Below are 25,140 nucleotides of genomic sequence, written 5' to 3'. Positions count from 1 at the left end.
TCCGGCAAAGATCAGAATATCCGACGCCGAGTCCCAGTGATCTTCTCCTTAAGTAGTACTCTCGGCGTTGTATAACCATGACTCTTGAGTTGCATAACATGAAAACTAGGCGTTACCCTTGGTGTTATGTAACCAGAACTCTTGAGTTGCATAACATGAAAACTAGGCGTTCCCCTTGGTGTTATGCAACCAGAACTCTTGAGTTGCATAACATGAAAACTAGGCGTTGCCCTTGGTGTTATGTAACCAGAACTCTTGAGTTGCATAAGGCAATTGTTGCTGGAGGGCATTCTGGGAGTTGTAGTCCGCTCTCCTCCAAGTGCACCAGGTTCACGGAAGTGGCATCGTGGGAGGGAATCCATGTGCGGGAGGGGATTCCTGACACTTTGAGACAGCGGCTCCCAGGGTGACCCATAGTTTCTCTGCCCCTGTCAAGTCAGTGGGTTCCCACACATTAAGCAAACAGCTCTTGAACTCTGGGCGGATATCTTTATGAAGGACATCTCTCATGACCACATGTATCCCCCTCCAATACCTTTGAATCTGTTCACACTCCCAAAGAATATGCATGAAGGTGGTGACTTGACCACACTGTCGTCTGCAAGCCCCACTCTCCCCTCTTCCCATATGGACCAGTTGGGGCCCGGTGACGTAAGTTCTGTGAAGAATTTTCAATTGCACCAGGCGGAGACGTGCAGCGATTGCCACCTCACGAGGGGAGGCCACCGCCTCTCACCACTCCTCCTCGTCAAGCATTAAGCCGTCTCCCTCCCAAGACTCATGCAATTTATCGAGGGGATCCGGTGTGTTATTGATCAGCTTTTTGTAGGTTAGTGATATGGCTTTCTGTGGAAGCAGCCCGTCCAATAACCTATCCTCTAGTGGGGAGGAGTCAGGGAGGGGGAGCCCTTTTTTAAGGCCGTGGTTAGTGCATGTCAGACCTGCAGGTAGCAAAAGAACTTTGTGCTTTGTGAGCCCGAATTGCTGTTGTAAATTGTCAAAACCAAGCATGTCACCCTTCACCCAAAGATCACCTATCCGAAAGATGCCAATGAGGTCCCACTTATCAAAAACCTTGGAGGAATGTAGGCTACCAAGTTGCTCCGAATCCCAGAGGGGGGTCGCCAGAGTCAGTCTACGATCCCAACCTAGACTCTTGTTTACCGTATGCCAAACATGGACCGAATGCATGGTGGGCCCAGTTAAGGGGAGTTTCTTGGGATTCGCATAGAGGGCTCTGTTGTATGTCCCATCTGGCAGTTGCCACCTATCCATGGCATAGCCTGGGTCACCTGGTGTGCGGTATGTACCTTGATTGATGGCAGCGAGGTGGGCTGCCCAATATATTGGGAAACTATTAACCAGCCTAGGAAACTAGAAACTCCTAGAAGGCCTCAGAAAGTTTAGGATTGGAAAATGCTGACTTTCTAAAAATGTATTTTTCTAAATTGTAATCTAAAATCCAACCTTACCATTAAAGAGGGCTTCAAATTACAATTCTTTTGAGACCAAACATGACATTTCTACCTGTTCCAAATCGTTAGCACTTATTAAATGTAACAAGGTAACCCTATGGGAGAGATAAGCCTCACAGTAGTGAAAAACTAATTTAGACATTTTTTCACTATCGGGACATATTAAACTTAAAAATATGTGTCCAGGTTTTTTAATACAATGCACCCTGTACTATGGACTGTTTAGTGCCTGCCCTAAGGGCGGACGCCAGTAGGTAGTTATAGTTAAGAACTAGTTTCCATAGGAAAAGCAGTTTTTGACTTGCCTGTATTTTTAGTGCCGGTTGACGAATCTTCACAAAAGTGTCCAAAGAGATTGTGCCAGTAGGCCTAATTGCGCATGGAATGTTTCGGGGTGATCCGTCAAGCGGGGCCGAGAAAAAGATGAGGGTCAAAAACGTGTATTTCCCATGTTAATTACCATAGGGATTTTAGACACGACTACAGCCCAAACCGCTGGACACCAAATTTTGCAGAAAGCTAGATCTTGATCCAGAAAGCATGCATTTTATGATCTGGTGACTATCAGTTCAGTAGTTTTGGAGATATTAAAGAAAATTCCAAGTTTGTAAATCTAGAGGCGCGAATCCTTTGCGATTAGTTCCTGACGCTTCGCAAATCCACTCGCCAACATCAAAGATGTGATCGGCTGGTCAAACCTGTGTAGAAAGATGTGGCCACCATTTTATATAATGGGACAATGTCCAGGGGGCACAAAATAAATACTGAAAGTTATTTAAGGAGTCAGGGTTGAGGTACCCGGGCCCCATGGATGTGATGAAGGGGTCTTTGAGGCACCCCTTATGTGTACAACACTTTGAAAAATTAATTTTCTTCCACGTGCAATGTTCGGGAATTCATTGCAATGCTTAGCATGGCCCCCGTGTAACATTCTGACATATTTGCGAATATCGCATTGGAAACAAAAATACATTCAGATACTCACTCAGACACTAATGTAGTCACTCAGAGACCCACTCACACTGTTACACCCACTCAGAGACTCACGCACTCACTCACAGACCCACTCAAACATTCACAGACCCGCTCAGACATTCATGCACCCACTCGGAGACTCATGTACCTACTCACAGAACCACTGAGATATGCACCCACTCAAAGGCCCACTCTAGACATTCACAAACCTACTCACAGACCCCACTCAGACACTCACACACCCACTCACAGATCCACTCAGACACTTACACAACCACTGACAGACCCACTAAGACACTCATCCATCCACTCACCTACCCACTGAGAGACTCACACACCAATTCACAGACCCACTCAGACGCTCATGCACTACTCACAGACCAGCTCAGAGACTCACACACCTACTCACAGACTCGCTTAGAGACTCATACACCCACTCAGACACTCACAAATCCACTGACAGACCCACTGAGACTCCTGCACCCACTCACAGACCCACTGAGACTCATGCATCCACTGAGACACTCATGCACCCACTCAGAGACTCAAGCACCCACTCACAGGCCCACTCAGACACTCATGCACTCACACACACACTCATTCAGAAGCTCACACACCCATTTACACACTCACTTAGACTTATATACCCACTCACACACTCACTCAGAGACTCACAAACCCAGTGACAGACCCACTAAGAGACTCCTGCACTCACTCATAGACCCACTGAGACTCATGCACCCACTCACAGGTCCATCGAGACATTTAGACACCCACTCACAGACCTACAAAACCACTATCACACCAACACACAGATCCATAGAGCCACTCACACACTCACTCACTGACCTATACAGCCACTCTCACACCCACTCTCAAACATTACAGGTTACAGTTAGGAAATAAAATGTTAAAAACCTTAGAAATTCACTAAAAAAACACAAAGGTTACAGGGACGTTCTAGTTAGGAAATAACGTTAAAAACTATAGAAATCCACTGAAAAAAACAAAGGGTACCGGGACAATAAAGTTAGGCTCAGATTTCATTCGTACAAACCCAGTGAAATTCCTCAGTTATAGTTAGCTGACATAGCTATAACTTATAACCCCGCAATGCACTGATTATGACCTCACATATTACATCACTCATGACATGGTCAGATGTCAGTCAATGGGCTCCACGTTTCCGTGTGCAGACATACTGGAGACTACATGCACTCGGTACAGGTTGACGGAGTAACTAAACCCTTCAACACATCGAGTACACCCCAAAGGGACGTGCTGAGGAGTAACCCTTACCTCAACATAAACTCGAAAATTGGCAGACAGAGAGGCGAATACCTGATTTTTATATGCCAACTTTAATGCGTTGCCTGTCAGGTGTATCTGCATACAAATGTGCACCATGTTCAAGTGAGTGTCCATTAATTTTATTTTAGCCCACCTATAAGTCCCCCGTGGGTCTGGGGAAGGTGTTATGCTACGCAATGACAAAGGTTGAAAGTCAGTGGGATTCACCCACATATTTCTTAAGATCAAGGCTATTGTTTCACTGTGCAGTAGCAAAGGTTGGCGGGTAGAGGGGTTAACCCACATCTTTCACAACATCCGGAATCCTAATCTCAGAAAGTAGTTTCTATGTAACTTTAAAAGGCTGATATTATGATCTGTGCTGTCATTCGGCATAAAGGGTGATGGGTCATATAAAAATTCTGTATGCTTATTAGCAAGCCAGACTTGCTTCGAGTGACAAAGTAGGGGGGGACAGTCTCATATTGTGTCCATCAGAGCGTGGTTCCTAATGTCAAACCTCTTTACACCTGCATGGCATTCCATAGTACGTTGTCATTTAATTCCGTTTTATGCATGGACAAGTGGTAAATCCATCGTTGTTCCTTCTCGAAAAGGAGGTTCTGCAAATTGTTGAGACCTCCTTCAATGACAACCCATCGCATAGTGTTTGATGTGTGGCCTTCCGCCCAAACGGACCGGCCGCCCCTGCTATCACCCTTCATCAGCCAGGCTACCTTGAATCCAGTGGTACAGCGAGCAAGGGACCCACGTCTGGGCATATCCTTGGCCATTTAGTGCAAACTGCCAGGCCAGGTCCTCCCTAGACCGGAAACAATCACCTATTATAACAAGCATTTGCAATGCAATAGGTCTCGCATTTATACGAGTTTGAGCTATTGGCATTGTAAATGACAGTGCCTTTTATTTATGTTTAAAAAAAAAAAAACTTCAATAAAAAGCATTGTCATTTACAATGCCAATAGCTCAAACTGGTATAAATGCGAGACCTATTGCATTGCAAATGCTTGTTTTCTTTACTGTAAGCAATGTTGTACAGCAGCCCGTGTTGCTGTGCAACGTGTCTATAATATACCAAAAAAAACATAGCCAAAGCCAATAGATCTCACATAGGCTGAACCTATTGGCTTTGCCAATCCTTGTTCTGATAAATTCAGGTAAAACAAACATAAGTCAACAGTGATTACTTCTTTTAGTCATTTCTGTGATTATGTTGCAAAAGCCCTGGTGTGCAGTTGAATGATCTGCTCTGCTCCATGCCTGGCCACACTTGCTCTGTTCAGACACCTCGACTGACACCTTCCCTGGTCTGACCCGTGGACTATCTTCTATCTTCTTCTTCCAAGTCAAGTCTGCCCTCAAAGCTCACTAGGTCCGAGGACCCACCCAGCCTTTCATGCCTGATCCCTCTGGCCTACGCTTTTATTACTATAAGCCACATAGCCTCTGCAACCTCGATTAATTATGTAAGCTATAATATATATTATCTATGTATACATGTATATGTATAATGTATCAAATGTATAGTGATGTTGTCTCACTGGACATATCCCACATGTGAATTCTATAAACCCGCCTCCCATACGTACATCTGCCTACCTTCTTATGTAGTGTCACGACGCTGCGCATAACATGACGCTAGAAATTCTTCACACACAGTGACCTCGAGCCGCCTGGTGGCTCCGCAGTAAAGTGTCCCTTGGTGACCTCTGGGCTTCCGAACAGTCTGCTTGCTCTCAGACACAGGCTGGACATGTAAAGTGACCTTCAGACTTTCAGTGCACATTAATAATTATTTTTTCTTCTGCTGCCCCCAACCCCCGCCAGTCTGCGCAGTAAAAGAGTGACATTTCAGCTCATAGATGTAACCTTTGATCTAGTCCACTTTGTAGCGTATCCATCGCAGACCGGGAACACACCGAGGCATGAAGGACAGAACCCTCGGATCCAACCCGCAACATGTGTGCGTGGCGGGCACCGCACCATATGGGGCTGGGTCCCTCCGCAGCCCTCCAGCCCGTGTGCTCGTGTTGCTGCCCCTAATTATCACACGGCGGTGCTGTGCATTTCTCCTTGGGAGGAATTATCTAAATTGAGCAGTTTTTTATTTGACATTTTTATTATACTTTCTGTCGAGTCTACGCCACCTCAGCGAAGACAACCTGTAAAACTTCTTCTAGCCTGTGCAGCACTTTTTGCTGCTGCACTAAATATCTCATAAAACGCACTCGGCTTCATCAACAGGTTCTGCCACTTTAATAAGACTATTATTTCTTACTGGGTGGCAAGAGACTAATGAGAAATACTTTAAAAGGTCAGAGAGGTTTCACGTGGAAAGTGAAATTACCAACAAAGGGTATCTGTAGAACACCAGACATGTTATAGAGCAGTCCAAGAAAAATAGCTGCGATTTGTCACTTTTTATGTATAAAACAAGCCTTGTATTATTTTGCACAGCACAACCTCTCTGCATTTTATTCTTTTCATTTGGTGTGTAAGTGGAAACGAGTTGCTGAGGACGTTACGTTAAACTCTAAAATGTTTCAAATCTTTCATACAGCCAAGAAAACATATCCTATTTTTTTTTTGGGGGGGGGGGGAGGTGAGTTAGGGTTGTAGCTAAATCTAGCCAACTACAATGCCGTATATTCCATCACTAAATAATATATTTCTCAGCTCCAACTTTGCCGGTCATTACCATGGAGAACCAACGAGCAAGCTTGGCTCTAGAGCCCGTACACGAGCCGAGCCCTGGAAATGTCTGCCATGCAAATTACACAGGATCACCTAAACTATGATAAAACCGAACACACAATGTTTATACTGCTCGTATTCTGAAAGCACCTCTTTGAAGGTGTTTTCATATATGATAATGTAGAAAGAGGGAAATAAAACCACTGCCTCAGATCACACTGTTTGTTTAAGTAGGGAAGCCAGAATTATGACCAGGTTTTCTGGTTTCACTTTGTACAAATCATCCACTAAATTGTTGTCTATTTGTGTAAACTTTTAAACTCAAATGTTGATGTTTAGTTTTTAACTCGTGCATGCAGAAGCCACCTAAAAGCTTGCCTCGTTTTCAGCTCACGGTTCACAGGACCTCGAACTGAGCTCGGCTCGAGTTTTCAGTGGCTCGCCCACATCCGCTAAACAAATGCACCTAATATAACATAAAGAAACAAGCACAGATCTGTACATATGCAAACAGAGAGTCCCTACTAGAATGAGTTTCTGTTGCGCGACCAAGGTTCTAAATAGGCTTCCTTTGAGCGACCACAGCGGAAAGATAGATTCACAAATTCATTGTTTTACACCGCTTGTTAAAACAAGCAAAAGAGAAAGCAGCTCCATATCCGGGCCGGGGAGGAGACCTGCGAGGGAGGGGGCTGCCCGCGCATGCGCGGTACCTGTAACTTTTGCGTGTTCTGCGGCTCGGGGCTCCTGTGAGCAAAACGGAGCCCCGCGTGTTGCTGCAGTGACCGGCAGGAACAGCAGAGGAGCAGCGCAGAGTCCCAACAGGAGCCGGTAAGTGCTTGGAGCGCGTGTGCGCGTTTAAAAAAAAAAATGAAATTGCATGAGGCTGCTCAGGACGGAAGAGGACAGGAGATGTGCACACCGCGTGGCTGTACGTGCGCGTACACCAACTCAAATCCGCCAAAGCCTGTGCGTGCCCATCTCCTGTCCCACTTCCAGCGCGAGTCAGCAGCAATAGATCTCGCTGGCGATAGCAGCGCTTCGCGCTGCGTTCGCCAGGCGAGACCTAACAAGAAACTGGACGAGGCCAATAAAGAGATGACTGAATAGAAAGACTGCCTGACACAGTCAAAAATACAAAAATTAAACAAAGACTTGAATATATAGATATATTAGTAATACATATGGCAATCTGTTTAATCTGTCAATCCAGTCTAATCCTGCGCAGGTGACTGATTTAACTAAACTGTTAAGCGAGGATAATTTTATGAATCATAAAATGGAATTTCAAATGGTTTTGGCAGGGAAAAAATCGACTTTTATATTTTATTAAACAATCTGAGAAGTTTTTTTCACAGCTATTTAACGTGGGTTACAAACCCATCACACTGTTTCGTATTAACTGGACTTAGACCTGGAATTGTTTATCACTTAGTTGCTTTTTCTACAGTAAAATCTTGCCCCCCAGATTTGACCTCCTGTCCCTGTGACGGACAGTCCAAGCATGATTCTTACTCTAATTTTAGGTGTCATAATTAAAAAAACACTGTTTTTAAAACAAAATGTGTGAACGCATAAAGCTGCTATAAAGTTTGGCTGACTTTAATGATGTTGGGGTCTGTTTTAATGTTGCCATGTTGATTTTAAAGGCAATAATATACAGAAAGGTATTGCTTTTTTGCAATTGATAAGAATTTTGTATTATGTAATTCAATAGCAAATTCTTCTTAATGTGATGCTTGTTTTTTTATTGTAATTGCGTTTATTTTTGTAATTGCGTTTATGGTTGTACAAACCGAATAAAGCTTGATTGAATTGAATTGAAACGTTTTCCTCAGGTAAAGACATTTCCATACTCGAACCCTGATTACATCCACGTTGATAAACAGCATGACTCAACAGATCGAGCCCTGATTACACCCACGTCGATAAACAACATGACTCAACAGATAAGAACTTGTGCGATGGGGTCTCATCAGACACAGGCAATTGGTCAAGTGGGGATAGCTTTAAGAATAAACAACATGGAAAGAATAGATCAAAACAAGGGCCATGGAATTTTCAAAATGACAATCCCTCCAAAATCCAATGGGGTTACAACAACAGTTTTATCTTCCACCACACTCCCGCCCATTTTTTGGTTGGGGAAACCCTTTTCACCAGGACCGGTCCCCATACTTCCCTCCCAATCAGAGGTTTCCTTTTATAAAGAGGGGAAGGAAAGGCAGAGGCAGAAGAAGAAGAGACAAGCAGGTACACTGGGAAGAAAGCCCAACAGGAATGAACACCAGGAGCCAGCCGAGGGACACACATCCAGGGACCAGCACACACTCAGCATTGTAACCAACCTATCCTCATTAACACTCACAGATACTCAAGTGAGGATTCTAAATAAGGGTGGGTTTTCTGCCCACAGCACACCTTGACAAATTTTGCCACCACTAAGAACTAGCAGAATATTTCAGAAAACTAAAATTGAAAGCCTTTTTAAAAAAACTGAACCAATTGGGGGAATAGAACCCCCAGGGGATACAGGACTGAAGATTAAATTGACTTTCTGTCCAGTCTTCGACTATCCCCATTGAGGTTCTCACATTTGAGCAAGCTGAATTTAATGAGGTGAAACAAATACAGAAGGGAGAGGGAAGAGACCACAACACTTAGAGAATTGAAAGCAGACCAATCAATTATCACGAAACAGGCAGACAAAAGGGGTGGTTTTGTAATACAGAATAAAGAGGATTACAGGACCGAGTGCAACCGTCTCCTGGGAGAACTACAAAATCCTCCCCCTAGATCCTTCAACGCAACTGAGAAACGAGATTAAAAATCTCATGGAGAAAGCCTAGTCCAATAGGGCTATTTCTAAAAAGAGGCAGAATTCCTCTGTATGACCAACCCCAAAATACCCTATTTCTACACACTTCCAAAAATTCACAAAAACAGAACTACATCGCCTCGCCGCACAATCGTGTCGGGTATAAGCTTTCTTCTAGAGCCGCTATTGCGCTTCTGCAATTTCTTCCTCAAACCGATAATACTGGGCACCCCCACATACCTGAAGGACACTAAAAATCTTCTGAGCGTACTCACAGACATAGAATACGATCCTACCAATAATTTATGGGTCAGCCTTGAAAATATGAGCTTGTACACAAGCCTACCTCAGACAGAAACAATGACGGATATCAGAGCTGAACTTGAGCAGGAGGAATGGGAATACAACACCCCCAAAAGATTCATACTAGAATGTGTGCGCTTAGCCCTGATGAAGACCTATTTTGAGTTTAAAGGGACCCTTTACCTCCAAATATTTGAGACTTCAATGAGGAGTACCTTTCTCCCTAGAGTTGCAGGATTCTATGGGCTTGATTTTGAAAGGAAACATATCCTTACTCACAACAATCCTTACAAGAACAATATAAAATTGTGGAAAAGTAGTATATAGATGACATCTTGGTTATCTGGAATGGAAACATCATCAATTACACCCTTCCTGGAATGGATTAATGGTTGTGACAGGAACTTCATGTTCACGCACACCACATCTATTACTTTGTTGGATGCAATGATATGTGCAGAAATTGGTGGACTACAAACTAGGATCTATCACAAACCCAACGATAAGAATACACTGGTCAGGTTTGACAGTTTCCACCCAAAGGCATTTAGTGAGAACTGACCAATAATTTATTGGTCAGCCTTGATAATATGAGCTTGTACACAAGCCTACCTCAGACGGAAGCAAGACAGATATTCGAGCTGAACTTGAGCAGGAGGAATGGGAATACAACACCCCCACAAGATTCATACTGGAATGTGTGCACTTAGCCCTGATGAAGACTTATTTTGGGTTTAAAGGGACCCTTTACCTCCAAACTTTTGAGACTTCAATGAGGAGTACCTTTCCTCCTAGAGTTGCAGGATTGTATGGGCTTGATTTTGAAAGGAAACATATCCTTACTCACAACAATCCTTACAAGAACAATATAAAATTGTGGAAGTAGTATATAGATGACATCTTGGTTATCTGGAATGGAAACATCATCAATTACACCCTTCCTGGAATGGATTAATGGTTGTGACAGAAACATCATGTTCACGCACACAGTAGAAACCACATCTATTACTTTTTTGGATGCAATGATATGTGCAGAAGTTGGTGGACTACAAACTAGGATCTATCACAAACCCAACGATAAGAATACACTGGTCAGGTTTGACAGTTTCCACCCAAAGGCATTTAGTGAGAATTTACCAATAATTTATTGGTCAGCCTTGATAATATGAGCTTGTACACAAGCCTACCTCAGACGGAAGCAAGACAGATATCCGAGCTGAAATTGAGCAGGAGGAATGGGAATACAACACCCCCAAAAGATTCATACTGGAATGTGTGCACTTAGCCCTGATGAAGACTTATTTTGGGTTTAAAGGGACCCTTTACCTCCAAACTTTTGAGACTTCAATGAGGAGTACCTTTCCTCCTAGAGTTGCAGGATTGTATGGGCTTGATTTTGAAAGGAAACATATCCTTACTCACAACAATCCTTACAAGAACAATATAAAATTGTGGAAGTAGTATATAGATGACATCTTGGTTATCTGGAATGGAAACATCATCAATTACACCGTTCCTGGAATGGATTAATGGTTGTGACAGAAACATCATGTTCACACACACAGTAGAAACCACATCTATTACTTTTTTGGATGCAATGATATGTGCAGAAGTTGGTGGACTACAAACTAGGATCTATCACAAACCCAACGATAAGAATACACTGTTCAGATTTGACAGTTTCCACCCAAAGTCACTTAGTGAGAATATACCCTATGGGCAGTTTTTAAGGTTGAGGCGAAATTGCAGCAAAACCATGGACTTCAATATACTTCAATTGATTATCCAGAAAGGATTATAAAAACAACCTGTAAACGGATACACAATCAGAACAGGGAAGTCCTGTTAAAAAGCCAGGCTCAGGTGAACCCCACGATCCCCCTGACAATCGTCACTACCTTCAACACCATTTCAAACCAAGTGACGAAAGTGATCAATAAACATTGGCACCCTGGAAGAACTAGCAATACTTAGCAGTCCCAGAACCGAGATGGAACAATAGTGTGCACACAATGTTATAGAACTGTTACAATTCTGTGACCTAAACTGTACCTTGCGGAAAGGAATTTACGCCTATATGCCACTGTCTTTTGTTATTTGTTTAATAAAAAAGATATTTATAAAAATAAACATTGGCGCATTCTCCAAACAGGGAAACTGAATTGGGAAAAATCTCTGATCTCTTTCAGGGAGCCATAGTCTAAAGGAAAGCCCGGTATCCACCTGCTCCAAAAACTAACTAAATCAAGGCACAAAGTGATGAATAACTGGGGCCTTCCAGACTTGGTGGGTCACTACGCATGCAGGAACTGTAGCGTGTGCAAAGTAACCTTTACCACAAAAACGCTCAGTTTAGAACTGGGAAATGTGTCTGTAATTAAAAAGCACGCCAACTGTAACTCAACCAGGGTGATAAACTTCCTAAGAGACGGATCACCTTGAGGCAGTTTCAATTCGCCTACAAATTCACAATTTCACAAAAACCCAGTTCCGCTGTAATCAAGCGTCGTAGCACACCTGAGATGCATTAGGCATCTTGGGTGGGAATCCAATTATGAAGCATCCCAACAGCTAGGTTAGTGGGTGAGGGTTCTTCCAAAAAAAACTACTGGTGTTTCTGGATACATGAGGTAAAAGTATTCGTGACGGTACACTCGATTGGTAGCAAGCTCATTTTCATTTGTTGTGTAACTCCAATCAGGTGTAAGCCAATTGTACCATGGTGTTAGAGGGAGAACACAATCACTTTAGCATTGGTTATCAGTGATGCAGTACACAGAGTCCTAAAAAGCTAACAAAGCGGGTTCAGAAAACAGGAGGGGTGAAGGCAAAAAGCTTGGGGGGGGGGGCCTGAGAAAGAGTCTAGTCAAACAGAGGAATTCTAACAAATATAATTGTTTGGGTTTTATCTAGCTTGGAGATGTGGACTGTGCATGCAGTAGTTTGTTAAAGCTTTGAATTGTCTCTACAGGCTTGTTGACTTAGTAGCCATAATAATTAAACCATCAGCATCGAGAAATAGCTTTCTTTAAATTCTCCAATTTTCAGAGGCTCACATCTCATCCTCTTCAAAGCCTCTGGCAAATTGCTGGGGACAAGTGAAAGAAGTAGTATCACTAAAACACCTCCTTGTTAAAGTCCATTTTGAAAAGAGTCTTTTTGGTAAGCTCTCTGTTCTGCCTAGGCTGAACCCTTGCCCGAGTGTTTCTATTTCAAGCAATAGTTATAAAAAGGAAGCCACGAGGGATGCCTATTCGCTCTAGTTTATCCCATAGCAAATTTCAATCACCCTGTGGAATATTGCTCTGAAATCAACATGTTTCTTGTATTGACCTTCTTAGAAATTTCATTAAGACTGAAAATATGATGTTGATTCAAGGGTGAAATCCTGCCCATTCAATAAGAATTTAATTATCCTCTGTGGCCCATTCTTCAAAGTGATCAACAGGTTTATGACGAATATTTTGGACAAATAATCCAGTAAATGAGTCTGGAAGACCCTACTTCTTACAGGGATGAGCCTGTAAGAAGTAGGGTCTTCCAGACTGCCTCTTTTATATGTAGGTTTAATAACAGGCCCAAGCAAATTGTTGGTGCCTTTTCACCTTCAACGATGTGTGTTTACTAAGTTGTGTAAAATGTTCTCCCTAAGCTGTGGATCTTGACTACGTTTCATACACCACGTTTTTGGTACTCCAGCTGGACATGGTGCCCAGGTGTTACTGATGCCATTAATGATTTTTACAATTTATCAAGCATCAATTTTTTGAGTTCACCATTTGTCCAGCCCAAAATTACCTTTGTTAGCAGCAGCTCTTTCTTGTTATAAATAGGAAGGACTTAAGTGGTCCAACCACTGCTCCACGACATAGTTTTATCCACACTGAACTACCTTACAGAACAGCATTTAGCCCTTTGGTTTAATATCTGCCTGTAACCTAGCCCAGGCTCTATATATCCCCTCTCTTTATTCATCTTCAATATGCATTACGGGAATGTTTTACTCTTAGGCACTTCAGAGAAAAATATAAAGAAATTACAGGTCATACAAAATTCGGCAGCACGCCTAGTATTAAGACTGCCCCGCAGAGCCCCTTCACGACCCTCTCTGGCAACTCTCCATTGGCTGCCTGTCAAGAAGAGGATCATTTTTAAAGCTCTGCTATGGTGTCACAAGATCCTCCATAACAAGGCACCTGCCTATATGTCGGATCTGGCTTCGCCATATGAACCCAACAGAACCCTTAGATCCAAAGGTACAGGTCTGCTCAGAATTGCCCGTCCTAAAAAGGCCAGAATGGGAGGCAGATCCTTCCGCACAGTGGCAGCGAAGCACTGGAACCTCCTGCCCATGGACATCAGGTTAGAGGTGAATGAGACCTCTTTTAGGAAGAAATTGAAAACTTGCCTCTTTAATCCGTGATAGGTTCTCTTTTTCCACATAACTCACTCTCTCCACAGCGCGGGGACACGCCGGGAGGCGTCACCAGGCGCTTTTACAAGCTCCTTTAAACTTAAACTTAAACTTAAATTTGTAATGTTAAAGTTTATCTATGTATTTTACCCGTACTTCCTTTGCGTTGACCTTTGGTGCAGATTTTTACTCTTTCCAGAATCTTTATTTTTTTTTCTCTTACACTTATCGGCATACCAGAGGTGTTCTTAACTGTTGCGTTTATTGGCTTTACTTATGGTTATCTGCGTAAAATAGTAATTTATAGTGTTTCTAATATGTCAGTAGACACAATTGGGCTATGCAGGGAAGCAGCCCAGGACTCAGCAGTGGTCTCCTAGCCTGTACCACATCCCTTGTTTACTCTATCAATTTGCTTCCTTAACAGCATCAAATGTACTTGCTCTAGTCGCTCGAGACGCATTTGTTATTCCATGAGTTAAATACTGCAAACATCTGTAAGTGATCAATTTCTGTCCACGTTAGTACTGACATTGTTCTACAGAAATGTAATCAACCAGGTGAAGGGCGATTCCCCTTGTGAAAGTTGGTCTAGATAGTTGGTAATTTTCAAAACGTACATTCATTAAATTGAAACAGACTGAAGTCAAAATTTGACCCAATATCTTTCCCTTCTACAGTCAGGAGGAAGTCTTCTTGTAAGAGATGTAGGGCATTCTTTGAGTACAGACACAGACTTTTATCTCCAGCAGCAACACCAGGCTCCAGGATTGAACTGGTCATCTGAAATTGCTACTGAAAACAATCTGCTGCAGAAGAGAGAAAAAACTGGAGACCAGTAAAACATTCCAGCTGTCCAGGCCAAATAAGACGAGAAACAAGGTGCGGGGTAACAAGATCATAAGGAATATGGGAATTCCAGATGAGTCCACCGAGCAAGCAACCAGGCAAAGAGCAATTGCAATGGAACTAGGCTTGAAATAGATGCTCTCCCTTATATAGAACAAGAACAGAATGTGACCTAGGAGAGAACAGGAAGTAGAAAACCTCCATTTTGGAATGTTTAATGATTATTATGCACAATATGTGTTACACTTAATTTTCAGCAATATCAGGCATAAGTTAAATATTGCTGCCTTGAAACGAATCTTGGATACCTTAAATTACTTTTCTCGACCTCCGACATCACAGGATTCCATGGCTAAAAATGAATTCCTTCCCGGCATGCGGTGTTACACATACGCCAGGATTCAGGGAAGTTCCAGCTTGCCTCAGAATGCAAAGTATACCTCTTGGCTGAGAGGCAGAGACAGGTGGAGAAGGAAATCCCAGGATGCCAGAACTGAGCCCACATGCAGGAGCAGGCACACAGCGGTTCCTTGACAGGGTGTGGTGTCAAGCATAACCAGAGATGAGGGAATGGTACAAGCGGCACACCATGACACAAGGCTATCATTGTAGCAGGCCCCGCCACACAGACAGACATATAATTTTGAGATAGGAGTAACCCATTGAGTTAAATTTTCGATTCAATGATTTTCACATTAAAGTCACCTTCTATGATGATTAAAGAGATGTGGTACAGAATCCACATATTTTCCACCTCTTTCTCAAGTAGGAGCAATTGCTTAAATTCTAAAGCTCCTGCAGCAAAGTAAACATTAACTAATATGATGAAATCTGCATTGCTTATGAATGATATAAAAGGGCAAGTTTAAAATCTGCATAAGTTTGAACAAGGAGCGTATTAGTCTAAAATTAACAAAAATATCAAGGAGCTCACTGTGTCTACTCTTTCTGGATGAGATTGACAATCAGAGAAAACGTAATAAAAAATAATAAGTAGTGGAGAGTTTAACAACCCAGTTTAAAAAGTAAAAAAAATTACAGAGGAGTCAAGAAAGTTGATCAGCTCTTTCTTGTCCAGAGATTAAACCCAAATATGTTCCAAGAGAGAAATTAATAATAAATATCTTCCCTGGAGGTTCCTGCCTACTGTTTTTTCACCCAGCTTATTATGTGTCCATAGTTTCGACTTTTGAGAAGGTGTGAGACTTTAGAGGGAAGAAGAAACTGATTAGCTGTAAAGAGGTTGCCTATTGATACTTTTATATCATTGCCGCTCCTGGTAAAGGATCTGGTTTCAATATTCTTCTGCACATTGTCTCCCTCATTAATGAGGCCAGTTTCTTGTGTATTTGAGCCTTAGTCATTGCTAAGTGAGTTTGCTCTTTAAACAATAATTCACAGAAAAGATCTGAAGAAAGGCTGTTTCTCCTGCTTACAGCTGGAATCATTGCTCAGGGCCATAAAATATTCCAACATACCTCAAGTGTTCTTCTGCGTCAGAGACTAGTTTTTATCATCATGGTTTAAAGATCTACTTGCATGCATTTTGTTAGCATTGGTCACAAATCAGGTTCCTTTGATGTTTTTAGATCTAACATCTTTTCATTTAGAAGTGTGTGCAAACATTTTTGAGTTGAGCATTCCTTTTTAAAACTAAAGTTGCTACAATAAATCTCTTTAGTTTTGTAAGCCACGCAGAAGGTCCTCTCATCAGATCACCTCATTGCTATTCATTTTAACAGAGGAAGCGGCCATACAAGACACTTCTTACTCAGTCCTGTTGCACTGCTAAAAACCTGGTTTGTTGGCACCAGCTTTGAAAATGTTCACCTGAGTGGTGTTACCTCTTTGAAGTTGCAGCATCTCAATTTTTCTAACCCTTTTCTTTTTTTAACTTTTCTATCACAAGTTTCCTTATTTTCTGATAAATTATTAGCTCATAGTTGACTATCTTCTTGGGTATCCAAAGCAAAATTTCCTTTGCCTAGTTTCAAAACATCATCAAATGATTACACTCATCCAGTCTCCGTCTTTCTTGTTTCCGTTGTCTTGCATTAAGTTTTGGAGACTCTGATTTAACATCATGGGCAATATGTTTAAGGAACTCATCCTTCACACTTTTTTCTGTAATTGTAAGATTTAAATTTGCTGGTTTAACCTTTGGAATTGCTAGGTTTGCACCTTATTTTTCTGCCTTAGTCTCCAAGGCAACTTGTCCACATAATACGGAATTTTAGAAATCAAGACAGTATAAGAGGACTTGCTCTAATGAAGAACTCCTAAATGCATTCTGATATTAATTGGCCAAGTAGTATGAGTGATTTGTTCTTTTATGATTGAGATCAGTGTTTTTAAGACTGAATACAAAGTAGTTTGTATTAAGGACAGCATTTGAATGCTCTATCACTTCAGAGGGTTAATTGCCTGTGCCCATAGATCATGGTTGATGGTTGAAATAACTGAATCCTGGATAATGATGAATTGATGTTTGAAATAATTGAATATTTAATAAAATCCAGACATGCTGTGGGCCAACATGCTCCACGCTGAACCTCTACCAACTATTCAGTATAAAACTATTACTCGACAAATTATTATAATCACAATTTTCAGCTGGCCCATCAAATCTGTCTGTGTTAGGATTTAGTGTTTCTTTGGGACTACTGTGGTTTTCCACATCTATGTCTTTGTCACCTTCTGAAACCCCAACATCCAGTTCTATGTCACTATTAGAGGAACTTAACATCTAGCTTTACTTACTGTAAATACACTATATTTTGGATGAATACAATCTTTAATTGATGCCTTCAGTGGCTTTTACAGCTCATCTGAGCTACTGCACTGCTTCTAAGAAGGTACATGGTTTGTTTCCGTGGCTTCCTTTGTGTTTATCAATCTACTCTCGTCAAAGTCTTTTGTACCTTTTGTAAGCTTTTGTTTGTGTTTCTTGAATTTGCTGAAGCACAACATTTCAAGCCACTGCAGCCATGTTGTGAGGTTTTATATCCTCTAGCTTTGGTGAGCCATAGAAGTTCTTATCAGGATAATAGATAGCAACCCAGTTGTTCCAATATTCTACTTACGTACAAAATGAGCAACCGACAGAATCGCACTACGCCACGAATACAAAGGCAGCCTCTTTCTATTTGGCTTATCAAAGTCTTACCATGCTCTACTAGTTCACCAAACCACTCCTTTTGAGCTTTACGGCAACTGCCACCAGCATACAGCCCACACACAACCTGTCCCACACAGACGTTTCTCAACTGACAACCATACTTTATACATTACACGCAAGACATTATACTGTATCTGTACTTTGTAAAATACATCGCATTGAATGTGCTGCATAGACTTGACAAAGTCCTAAGCATGAAACACTTGTTGGTTGTTAGGCTGTTCTTGTCATCAATTAGAATCAAATTATCATCAATAAACCTCAAAATTTATCCTTAGCGACTGTATCTGATTACTGCTTATGTGCTCCCATTATCAATATTGTGGACTGTGAATGGCTATTTTTGGCAATAGTTGTAACTTCTTGGAGTAGCAGGATGCTTTAATGGTTGAGCACCATATAATATTTCAGTGAACTTATTTCAAACTTTGTATTACATTCAATGCTCTTTGTATTGAAGCCATTAACGGTGGATGTCCAACTTAATTTCCCATCTGCTACCACTGCAATAGAGGGTCTATTCGTGGTATCCCCTGGGAGTTCGGTATATCAGCAGAGGCCGGTAGTGAATATGCCGTGTAGGAGCAATGTGCAGATTGAGCACGCAGGAGCGGAGGGAGGGCAGGGCATGAGCACGGAATGGATGTATGACGATACAACGCAAACATTTACAACGCATGCCTTTACAACGCAGTTTTTACATCGCAACATCCATTACAACAATTTTTTTTACATTGCATGCCATCACAACGCATTTTTAGAAACGACATTTACAACGCATTCCATTACAATGCATACCATTACAACGCATATTACTTTTAGGGCAACAGTAGGGTAAGTGTTGGATAGTGTAGGGGTAAAAATTAATATTCCCACTCCAGTGAGTGCAACAGAAGGGTAAGTGTTGGATAGTGTAAGGGTAAAAATTACTATTCCCACTCCAGTGAGTCAACCGTAGGGTAAGTGTTGGATAGCGTAGGGGTAAAAATTACTATTCCCACTCTAGTGAGTGCAACAGTAGGGTTAGTGTTGGATAGTGTAGGGGTAAAAATTACTATTCCCACTCTAGTGTGTCAACAGTAGGGTAAGTGTTGGATAGTGTGGGGGTAAAAATTACTATTCTCACTCCAGTGAGTCAACAGTAGGGAAAGCATTGGATAGCATAGGGGTAAAAATTACTATTCCCCATTACTTACCTTATATTGCGTTGTAATGGCATGCGTTGTAGTGAAATGTGTTGCAATGACATGCGTTGTAGTGACATGAAATGTAATGGCTGCTTTGTAATGGCATGCGATGTTAAGGATGATGCATTGTAATGACTGCGTTGTAAAGGTAGTGCGATGTAATGACTGCGTTGTAAAGGTTGTTTCCCGCACGGAACTGTTCCTGGAAGTGTGGTTTGGTCTCTTTGCAGCAGTACCACTTTTGCATTGTACTCAAGCCTGGGGAGGAGCACAATGCCGCTGACTACTTCTCGAGATGCCCCATCACATACTGCTTTGCTGCACTCTTTTGTGAAAAGCTTATATTTATATTGTCAAGCAGGCCTGAAAGTTGGCGATAAGTAAAGCAGATATGATCAAATGGCTCTCAGGAGGATCCTAGGCTTAGATCGTGTCACCATTAATTGGCCCTCAGCTCTGAAGAAAACTTGAATGAGTTAAAACGGAGCATTGGCTATTCAGCCCAAAGAAATGAAGGTGTTTCTTCACATTGAAGATGAATTTGCACGCCACCATAAAGGTCTCACTCTCAGAGAACTCGACTGGTTATCACAAAGGCCTTCAAGCTGTCAATTTGGGTCATGAAGGCCATTGAGCTGCCGTGGCTACTAAAAAGGCTGCTACAGCACAGAGTATGAGTTTGCCTTTTCGATTAACCTGCTGATAAGATGCTCAGCCCCTGTCATCTATGTCAGATATTGAGTGAAAAAACTCTGTAGTCGCAGGCCAAAAGCACTGCAGTTCATTTCAAGGCTCCCCTAAGAAATCTATGAAAGTTGGACCTAACCAATTTCCTGTGTTCTTTGTCAGAACCTGAGAGAGCATCAAGACACACCTCTCAATAACATGAGGTACACTATGGCCAACATTTGAAAGCAAAATAAGAACTACATCCGTCCGATGTCATGAGACGCTACTCATTCCCACTGGAAATCGCTCTGGGTAGCTTTCCAAAACATCGCTTTTACGCCCACCGTGCCACTCTAGACAGAGCCCCTCTTCATGCAGATCAGTACTGACCCTGCTCCTCAGGGGCACAGTCCATCCCGAAATGCCCCTCTCTAACAGGGAGCACAAGCAACCAGACTGCTTTCTGCCTGTTTGGGTTTTTCTGTCTGCGGGTACAGCTCTTGTGTAGCACGAGGCGGCTTCAAAGCACTGATGATGATGGCAGTAGGAGATGGTATGAGGAGTCAACAGATGGAAGAGAAACAAGAAACAGAAGAAAAAAACATTATACTGTGAAGGAAGGGACAAGTGAAAGGAGAGCGGGAGACATACAAGGGAGAAGAAAGGAAGAGATGGATCGGGATAGGAGCAGGGGAGATGGAAGGAGAACATGAGAGACAGAAAAGGGAATAGGAGAGAGGTCACGAGAGGGGACATGACTAAGGAGCAGGTGGAAAGAAGGCAAGACTAAGAGGGATTAATGCCAAAAGGTGAGATGCAAATCTCGTGGTGGGATAGTGTGGTGCCAGACAAAGAGAGTCTTTTGAAGTAGGTGTATGTATTCTTAACCCCCCCCCCCCCCCCAATTATTTCCGCACACCAGTGCATTTTGCTTCCTTTCACTCTCTGTAACTCTAATCGATACATTTCTCCTTGGGACTCCGATAGTAAGAAAGAGACGAGAGAGAGGGAGAGAGAAGGAGATAAAGGGAATGTGAGCGAGAGAAAGAGAGACAGAAATAGAAATAGAAAGAAAGTGGAGAAAAAAGGGTTACGGGAAAAAGAGAGGAGACAGAAATGAGAGAGAGAGAAGATGGAGATAGAGTCAAGCAAGAAACAAAAAGAGAGAGGAAGATAAGAGAGAGAAGGAAAGAGAGAGAGGGGGAGAGAGAGAGTGCGCAAAGGGGGCCGCCATCGCCTCATTTGTCGTTGGGACCTCTGTGGGCTTGCATGCTTCAGGGTTCAGAGCAGAGGCGCTCCCCATGGTGCTGAAGTTCACGGCTCCCTTCTAGTCTGAGACGGCCTGGTCTTCCAGGGCTGTGCGTCTGTCCTTGGACCGCTTGAATGGTTGCTCTTGTGACGCCACGGTGCTCTGCACCGACAGGGTCAGGTTTGGTTATTGGCCCTTGTTGACTTTGCTCCTTTTATGAAACCGGACAGCTGACCAGTGCTGTCTCCACATAGCGGAGGTCGAAGGTCGGGTTAATGGGTTGTAAGTTTCTGAGTGTTCCTACTCGGGTATGGCGCGCGTCATCAAAACTAGGCTGATTGTCTTCCTTTACCTCGGCGACCCTAACACGTGATGTTCTCAGCACCACCCGCGTTTCACAAAATGCCCATGTCCAGTGACTTACTCTGCCTTGCCGACCTTACAGACACACCAGCATAACGTGACTGCCTTTAACCCAGCCCTACCAATCTTGCAACGCCAGTGGCCTGGCACATCTCTAACTCCACACTGCCCCTACCGGCCTTCCAGGGGTGAGAATAAGATCTCGTCCTTTAGTGCTCTACTGGACTTTCAGAGTTAAATATGACGTCATATTTAGAGGTAAGCATAATAGACAGACTCTGTCCAGCTCTATCAGAATTGTAGAGGCAGCTACCAAACCAGGCACTTCCTGTGCACCTGCCTTATTGGCAAAGCTTCATCTTCAGCCCTGTGTTCCTGAACACAGCAGCGGAATAAAAACCGAGCAGCTGCCACACCATGACAAACAGGAAGGTGTGCACACCAGTGTGTGCTTTGTAGGATTGTATGACACATGCCAGCATCAGGGACAGGTACATGAGCTAGGACTTGAACAGGGTGCTGCCTCCCATAAGCCCTGCCTCTAAGTCCCAGGAAAGTATAGATTGTATAGGTGTTCCAGAGTGTGCTCAAGTGGTGTGACTGAAGTACTGTAACTGCATCAGAGTCAACACACAGGGACCAAAGAGTACGGAGGGTACAGAGAGTTAAACAAGGGAGAAGAAATACATCTACTGTAAAAGTGCAGAAAATATACCGACTCCAGAAAAATGCACACAACACACAACACACCTACATGCCTATCTGGAGGAAGAACCCCGCGCTGGGGATGAAAGCACAGGCCAGGCAGAAGCTGGGGATATACAATTTCTCAAAGGGAAGCGGACATCGGGAAAAAGATTTAGGATAAATGCTCAGAATAATGTCAATTTCTGAATTCGGTGTACGCTACACATTTTCTGCCTCCACGATCGGTGCAGCTATTGCTGTGTATAATGTATGTTGGTTGGTGTATGCATGGCACGCTGGACCACCTAAACATTGCCTCTTCGTCCTGTACATCCTACACCCACAGATACAGCTCAACACGTCGCTTCCTCCCATTCATTTGCAGAGGGCACTTACATCCAGTGGACGCAAGAGAAGGCAGGAGTACTTCACTTTCGTCCACTCCTTCCCCGAAGCAAGTTACTTCATCTACTTCACTAGTCAGGCAACTTCCTAGACCCTCCACCTAACTAATCACTTGAAACCCCACACTTACTGCATCTTTTCCCTACATCACAACCAACAATCTGAAACGTACATCTACACTCCATCTGCGTCTTACAGCTACACCGCAGCTGCATTCTTACTTACTCTATACACAACTGTGAAGTGCACCACCGTAAAGTAGTATCCAAAATGATATAGTCCATCCAGTCAATTGGAATCCAACATATTCTTTATTCTTCACAAGAGTTTTCTAAAACCAGCCAACGCGTTTCGTCCAACCTTTGTGGACTTCGTCAGGGCGTATTTGTTGGTAATATTCCTCTATGGTGAGTGTTGTTAATCCCAATAGTGCTGTTATTCACAACACTGGTATTATGTTAACATACCCAATTCCTTTGTGATCAAGGGTGACGTTCCAAGACACTATGTATTGTAATGCTGCAATGGTGCCTTGATAAGCCCCAGTCCTCGCTTGCAGCGGTCGGTGTTGCTTCCGTATTGAGGTCACCTCAATACAGAAGAAACGCCGACCACCTGACCCTTCACCCTATATCAACACCCTACCCCGCCATCTGTACCCTACGTCATCTACAGTTGCCATATACACCAATGATGGGCACATCTGTGGAAGAGATGTGGCGCAGCAGCCGGAACGGCTGACTTGGAAGCACGGGGCTCACTGTTCGATCCCTGGTGCCGGCGGCAGATCAACTCAGCATCATGTGACTCTGGGCAATAGCTTACTTAATCTCCCCAAGGGCCCCAAGACCCTGGATACCCTTTGGGGTGATAAGTTGCGCTTAACAAATCTAGAATTATTATTGTCAACATGGGAAAAGTGCATATACAGCAATTCTTCCTATTTAAGAGTCCTACTAAGTACACTAGGTGCATTAGCAGAGCTGTGCATGTCCCCCACCCCATGAATTCGAAGAGCTACCGGGCAGTATTCCATGCACTGGCAGTCCTTTATGTTGTAGGCAAAAAAACACAGCAGTAGCAAGCCTTGTGAGTGGTACACTTGCAGAGCTGTGCCTGATTCGCTCTGATGGTAAAACAGGGGTTGGTCCAGGACAGCAGTAAATTACGTTGGCAGACCTGTTTGCGGGATTGGTACCCAAGTGCTTAATTTGTTCCGGTGGTTGCAAGTGAAGGGCACCAGCATTCATGTTTGTGGAAGAGGAGTTATTTCATCATCAGACTTTGACCCAAAGCAAGATAAAGGGAAAAAGAAGGGGAATGAAAAAGATAGGGAAACACTGACAAAGTGAGACAGCCAGGATGAAGAGAACAACCTGCAGGTGTAAGATAAACTCAGACCGGAAGTGTATGGTGGAGGAAGAAAAAGGCACGAGGATTTATTAGTCAGCTGCATTTAAATATATAGCAATCGGCAGGCCCTAAGCGAACTTTAGACTCTGCACTTTATTTCCCAACTGAGCCTTTGGGTGGCACTTACCTTCTGCATCCTGGAGGCGTCCATCCTGCTTCTGTTATCCAGCATGAGGGCAGCCTGGGGTCCTTGGAAAGAGCCGTCAAATGTAACCGGCGACCAAAGACACCGGGGCGAGCTGCTGGGCTTGCCTTCCCGGCTCCCGGGTGTGGGCACCTGCAGTCGGCTGGCCTGGAGCTCCTGCCCCCTTGGCCTCCACCTCTTTTCAGTGAAAAGGCTGCTGGCGGGTGATACAGGCGCGCTCCTTTTCTTGCCCGCTCCACACGCCCGCTTAGGAGTTACTGGAAGATAGGAACTGCCCACCAGCTCGGCCTGCTGCTCTCCGGCCTCTGGAAGCTTCTGCACTTCTGCCCTCCAAAAGTCTCTACAGCGAGGCCCTTGACTCGGTCGGTTAAGCATTAGCTCTGTCAGTTGACTGGTCTCCTGCCCGCTGCTCGACAGCCTCGGTCCCGAGGCCTTGCTGACAAGGCTGGCCTCCAAGGTGCTGAACGTTCAAGCTCAGGTGGGCCTTCCCGGTAAGACTGAAACGGGTGTCACCAGCTTACTCCTGCAATCACTGCACCGTCCTGTCAGCCCTCGCCCCTCGGTGTCTCCTAAGGCCCCTCCGGCAATGACGCTGGCTCCTTCCCGCCATTAGTGCCCTCAGGCGGAAGGGCAGGGCCATAACAGCCGCAATCTCCTGGCGAGCTCGGCAACCGCTCCTAACTCTACGTTGTATTTGCACCGGGTCTCCTCTGTCGTCGAGGCAACCCCATCGGCCCACGACGTCATAAAAAGCCATGTCCAATCTGTTGCGGTCGAGCGAACGAGAAAACAGGTGCCATGTCGGGTAAAGGTAAGCACGGGTGTGGAGGGCATTCACAAGAAGTGCAGGGGGCGCCTTGCCCCGTGCAAGGTGGCCAGGGCTTCTGCTTCCCACTCCAAGGGCCCTTATAGTCCCAAAAAACTGTTTACCATTATTTTGTCTTCAGAGACTCCAGCATACCTGGCAATTCACACTCATTTGGAGTACTTCACCCTCATTTCATT

The 25,140-nt window shown here is 43.6% G+C and overlaps 1 protein-coding gene across 1 annotated transcript in view; it reads right to left on the bottom strand.

Annotated features, from left to right (window-relative positions):
• Positions 1-24,510, bottom strand: part of GCK (glucokinase) — a 292,542-nt gene extending 268,032 nt beyond the window's left edge. The window contains exon 1 of the mRNA XM_085636115.1: positions 24,118-24,510. Coding sequence (XP_085492241.1) covers positions 24,118-24,510 — 393 coding nt within the window. The remainder of the gene's footprint in view (positions 1-24,117) is intronic.
• Positions 24,511-25,140: the final 630 nt, after the last annotated feature.

This window comes from Triturus cristatus, chromosome 11 (assembly GCF_964204655.1).
Source record: "Triturus cristatus chromosome 11, aTriCri1.1, whole genome shotgun sequence".
Taxonomy (NCBI): domain Eukaryota; kingdom Metazoa; phylum Chordata; class Amphibia; order Caudata; family Salamandridae; genus Triturus; species Triturus cristatus.
The sequence above is the reverse complement of the archived record's forward strand: the minus strand, read 5'-3'. Positions and strand labels throughout refer to the sequence as shown.